The sequence below is a fragment of the Trichinella spiralis genome (genome assembly GCF_000181795.1).
Source record: "Trichinella spiralis strain ISS 195 chromosome Unknown Scfld89, whole genome shotgun sequence".
NCBI lineage: Eukaryota > Metazoa > Nematoda > Enoplea > Trichinellida > Trichinellidae > Trichinella > Trichinella spiralis.
Window position 1 is genome coordinate 1 of NW_003527028.1, and position 4,457 is coordinate 4,457.

At 33.1% G+C, this 4,457-nt stretch overlaps 2 protein-coding genes across 2 annotated transcripts; both read left to right on the forward strand.

Moving 5' to 3' along the window:
* Positions 1 to 211: 211 nt before the first annotated feature.
* Tsp_13482 (oligophrenin 1) lies at positions 212 to 2,055 on the forward strand (the record flags this gene model as incomplete). Its single annotated transcript, XM_003371050.1, has 8 exons — positions 212 to 351; positions 423 to 489; positions 576 to 688; positions 851 to 1,021; positions 1,074 to 1,113; positions 1,315 to 1,504; positions 1,586 to 1,750; positions 1,869 to 2,055. Coding segments are annotated over 8 exons (1,073 nt in total), but the record flags the coding sequence as incomplete, so codon positions are not given.
* Positions 2,056 to 2,944: 889 nt separating this feature from the next.
* On the forward strand, positions 2,945 to 4,367 carry Tsp_13483 (conserved hypothetical protein; the record flags this gene model as incomplete). Its single annotated transcript, XM_003371051.1, has 7 exons — positions 2,945 to 3,007; positions 3,048 to 3,157; positions 3,207 to 3,328; positions 3,415 to 3,513; positions 3,969 to 4,002; positions 4,066 to 4,113; positions 4,299 to 4,367. Coding segments are annotated over exons 1-7 (545 nt in total), but the record flags the coding sequence as incomplete, so codon positions are not given.
* Between the last annotated feature and the right edge of the window lie 90 nt (positions 4,368 to 4,457).

Consider the following 4,457-nt stretch of genomic DNA (forward strand, 5'->3'; position numbering starts at 1 on the left):
AACAGCGTCAAATTTTACCGTGCGAGTTTGGACTACGTCTGCGTTCTACAGTCGGTGCAGGAAAGGATGAAATTTGAATTTGTCGAAAATCTTTCCTCATTTTTGTACAGTTTGCTCACCCTTCTACCACGTCGGTATGAAAAAAAAATTTTTTTTTTAAATTATTATTCATTTCTGTCGTAATATGTTAATTTTTCGAACTATTTCACAGGTCACGTTATTCATGAAGATTTCAAACCGTACTTGGATCATGTGAAATATCGCGTTCAAAAAGCTAAAGAAAGCTATTACGCTACGGAACTGGAAACTGAAGAATTTCGCAAAAAAATGCTCCGCTTGAATAGCATGTCGGTAAATGCAAAGAATGGATATAATTTTTTTAAAAAAAAACTGAACACAAACGAACATCTCACTCATTTCAGCATCCGATGGAAATGTGCGCCGGTCGTGTAGCAATCAAACAAGGCTATTTGTATTTGTGCGAAAAAAGTATTTTTCTTCTTCATTCACTCTTTTTTTGCTGAATTTTAATTAATATCTATTAATTTAAATTTTAAGTGAACTTTTTTTTTCAGAAAATTTAGTAACAAGTTGGACTAAATATTATTGTGTATATCAGAAAGAGACTCGCATGTTTGCAATAGTTCCAGTAACACAGACGTTGATCAAAGACATCAAAGAGGCATTTGTAAGCAATTCATCTTTTCACAATAGTGAAAAAGTGAACTTTTTTTTTCTTGTAATATCAACCGTTATTTCAATGTTGTATGTTTCTGTTTGTTTGTTTGTTTGTTTGTTTGTTTGTGTATGTGTGTTCCAGTTTTGATTAGCCGGCTTGTTTTCGTCTCAGTGTCAAAGCATATCGTTCAAATTGAAAAGCTGCATACGGCGGGCGTCGGACACGATCGATAAGCGATTTTGCTTCGACATCATCTCGGATAACGACGACGTGCTGACATTCCAAGCTTTATCGGATGAGGATCGTCGCTGTTGGCTGAACGCACTTGACGGCAAAGAGCCGGTAAATTTGTTTATTTGTTTAATGTTTTAATCGAATCAATTTTTTTATTCAGTTTTACAGTCCAACATCTGGTCCTTGCAAGCCGATGCAAAGTAAATTTTTTTAAAATAATTTCATTTGTGTTTTTTTTCTATACAAAATACAAAAAGCTTCTTTATTCCAGCTTCTTTGGACAATAATAGTTATAAATTTGTGACAGTTTTATTGGAACGAATTGAACAAAATTGTAAGTATATTTTATTTAATTTCAATTTTAATTGTGATGAAATTATCTCATTTTCCATTTTATCAAGTTATCAACGAGCAGGGATTGTATCGCAATTGTGGTATTAGTTCAAAAGTACAACGACTGTTGCAAACAGCATTGACTACAAACAGTGGCAATAACAACGACTTTACTACTACTACTACTACTGCTGATTCGAATGACTTTTCTGAATGGGATGCGAAAACAATGACCAGTGCTGTGAAAACATTTTTGAGGTTTTTTTTTAATTGAATTAATTTATTTATTCAAATTATTGCTGTTCTGTGCGTTATTTCATAGTTGTTGTCGTTTTGAAGGAGTCTTCCTGAACCGTTGATGACTTACGCGTTGCATGGTCAATTTTTGAGCGCATCCAAATTGGATTCCGCCAAAGAACGAGTCGAGCATATTCACTATTATGTGCATCAGTTGCCGAATGAAAATTTCCGCATGTTGAAATTGTTGATGCATCATTTGAAGAGGTTTAAATGAAAAAAAAAGAGCAATAATGATTGTTCTGCTGTTGTTGTTGTTGGATTTGTTGGATCTGTTTCTTCTTCTTTTTGCTTGCTTACTTTTTCCTCTGTATGCTAATTTCAGGGTAGCAGAATGCGCATCGCAAAATTTGATGACCGCCTGCAATTTGGCCGTCTGCTTTGGACCTTGCGTGCTCAGGGCCGAAGAGGAGACCGTGGCTGCAATCATGGATATTAAGTTTTACAATTTGGTGGTTGAGGTTCTGATCGACAACTGCGACCAAGTAAGTTCAACCAACAACAGTCGATAATTTCATCTCAAATCCAGGCGCACCTTCTTCCTTACCAAGCGCACGCAAAGATTGATTCATTGCAGTGGTGGGGCTATTTTTTTTTTTCTTTTTTGTAAATAAATATTTAAATAAATGAGCCATCGGATGTTGTTCAACTTGCATGTTCGTGACCGTTTTCTGTCGGATCGATTTGCAAATCTTTGTTTGTGGTCGAGCATCGATTGCCGGCGGCGTTATACATTTCTTCCATTGCAGCTTCTTACTTTGCTTTCTGCTTGCTTCGACATGTTCATCTTTTTCACCATGTTCTTCTCACGACTTTGCCAAAAAAAAATGAAATACCTGTTTGCTCATATTTATCTTCCAATTTTGTACTCCATAATGTATAATAATGATTTTTTTAAAAAGTTCTCATTTCTTCATGTTTTATTTTTATTTCTCATATCAAGAGCATGTTCATTTTTGTGCAATATACTACGTGGTATAAAAAATGATTTGAGAAGAAAAAAGAGAAATTTTCATCAACTTTACAACATGAAATGTATTGGAAATAAATTCATTTTATCTTCATCGCTCCATCCATCAGAGTTGATGATGACGATGATTGTTCTTCTCGTCTGCTAAACTCTTTTTTGAATTATAATTTCATTTTGTACTTATTTCACTGTTTTTTTCTTCTTTTTATGATAATCCAATGATATTTCTTGAATCGTATGCAGGGCATTTTTTTTCCTCTTGGACAACGGCAAACTTTTCTGCTTTCTCTAGCAACACAAATTGGAAGAAAAATCTAAATAATAATTCTTAATTGATTTTCATTGAAAAATGATCAACTGGTATTTAATTATCATAATAATTCTCGATTTGATTGATTGTTGGGAAAAAATGTGAAATATTAAGGATAATAATGGGGGAAATAATTTCTCCATTTGACAGCTGTGTAGCTGACAAAGAGAAGGAAAAATTTGCAGTGAATTTATTGAATTTGATCTAATTGGAGATGTTTGCAGATTTTTGAAGGTGAACCGAAAACATTCATAACATCTCCACCGTCGAAACCGCCTCACTCGTGCACTCGACGAAGCTTTGATTGTTGCACTGGGACCTTTTCACCGAAAAGGTAATCCACCCAGTGTTGTCATTTATGTAAATTTATTTTATTTATTTAGCATTTTGAAAACATCTGAAAATGCAGATACAAAAATTCCTGCAGATCAAGCAAATGATGATGTACTGCCGCATGACGGCGTGAGGGTATCATCATCTTCAGTTTCTTCCTCTGTTTCCAACGGTAAGCAAAAAGTGAACTAAAAGCGATATTTTTTTTAACAATTAATAATTTTCATTATCGCTCGTATGAATTTTCACTTTCTTTAGGAGAAGAGAATATTGATGAATCGAGAACAGGCTCGATTGGAGAATTTCTTGATCAACTTGAAAATGTTAGCTCCTTTGCCAACAGCAGGGGCTCTGCTAGTGAGTGGAGAAGTTTTAATAATTTAATTGAAATATCTGTAAAAATTAATAATTTCATTCAAACGCAACTTTTGCAACGTTCATTATGCATGCATGATAAATGGAATCTTTTTCTACACTGATTGCAATGCATTGTTGTAATTTTTGTTCGTTATAAAATGAATAAATCCAATTCAGCAATGATATATATATAATTTAATTTCATTACAAAAAAGCTTACAATGAATCTTGATTAACTTATTTTCAGTAAATGTTGTGTATGATTTTCATATTTGAAATTTTGTCATTCTTTGAAATAGCATGAACGAACAATGAATCAATCAGTCAATCAAATGTCCAACGTTGAAAAATTGACTATAATGAAATAATTTTTCTCTTATATATTCAAGAAATGAAACTTTTTCGTGCACAAATGGACATTCTGAATTATGGTTTAATTTTATACACAATTATAGGTCGTACTTGCGTCAAATATCCACGCCCGTACACGTAAGTTGACTGTGATGAAGTGATGAATTATTTTTTTTCTTTATTTTCAAAAGCATTTTTTAGATCATCAAAACGACGATTATTTCTCAATCCAAAATTGACCATACCCAAGTATATAGATTTTTCATCTGCGTACACATGTAGTTTTTTTTGTTATTTTTTATTTATGACAAATTTGATTTTATTCAAAAGTACAGAAATTATTTCAAACGTGTTAATTCAAGCAAGTAGTTACTTTGTCGTTCATTGATGATACGGTTATGATATGTGTGTGTGTGTATGTTTTCAATTCTTAGCAAAACCCCTCCTAATCGACCTCATTCACCTGTTTCAAGAGCAGTTTCTTCTTCCGGCTTACAAGCAAGGTATATTAATAAATTGCTTGCGCGCTTATACATATGAGAATGATTTGAATTTTTTCTTTTTCCAATTTTTTTTTTCTTTCAGCAATCGTG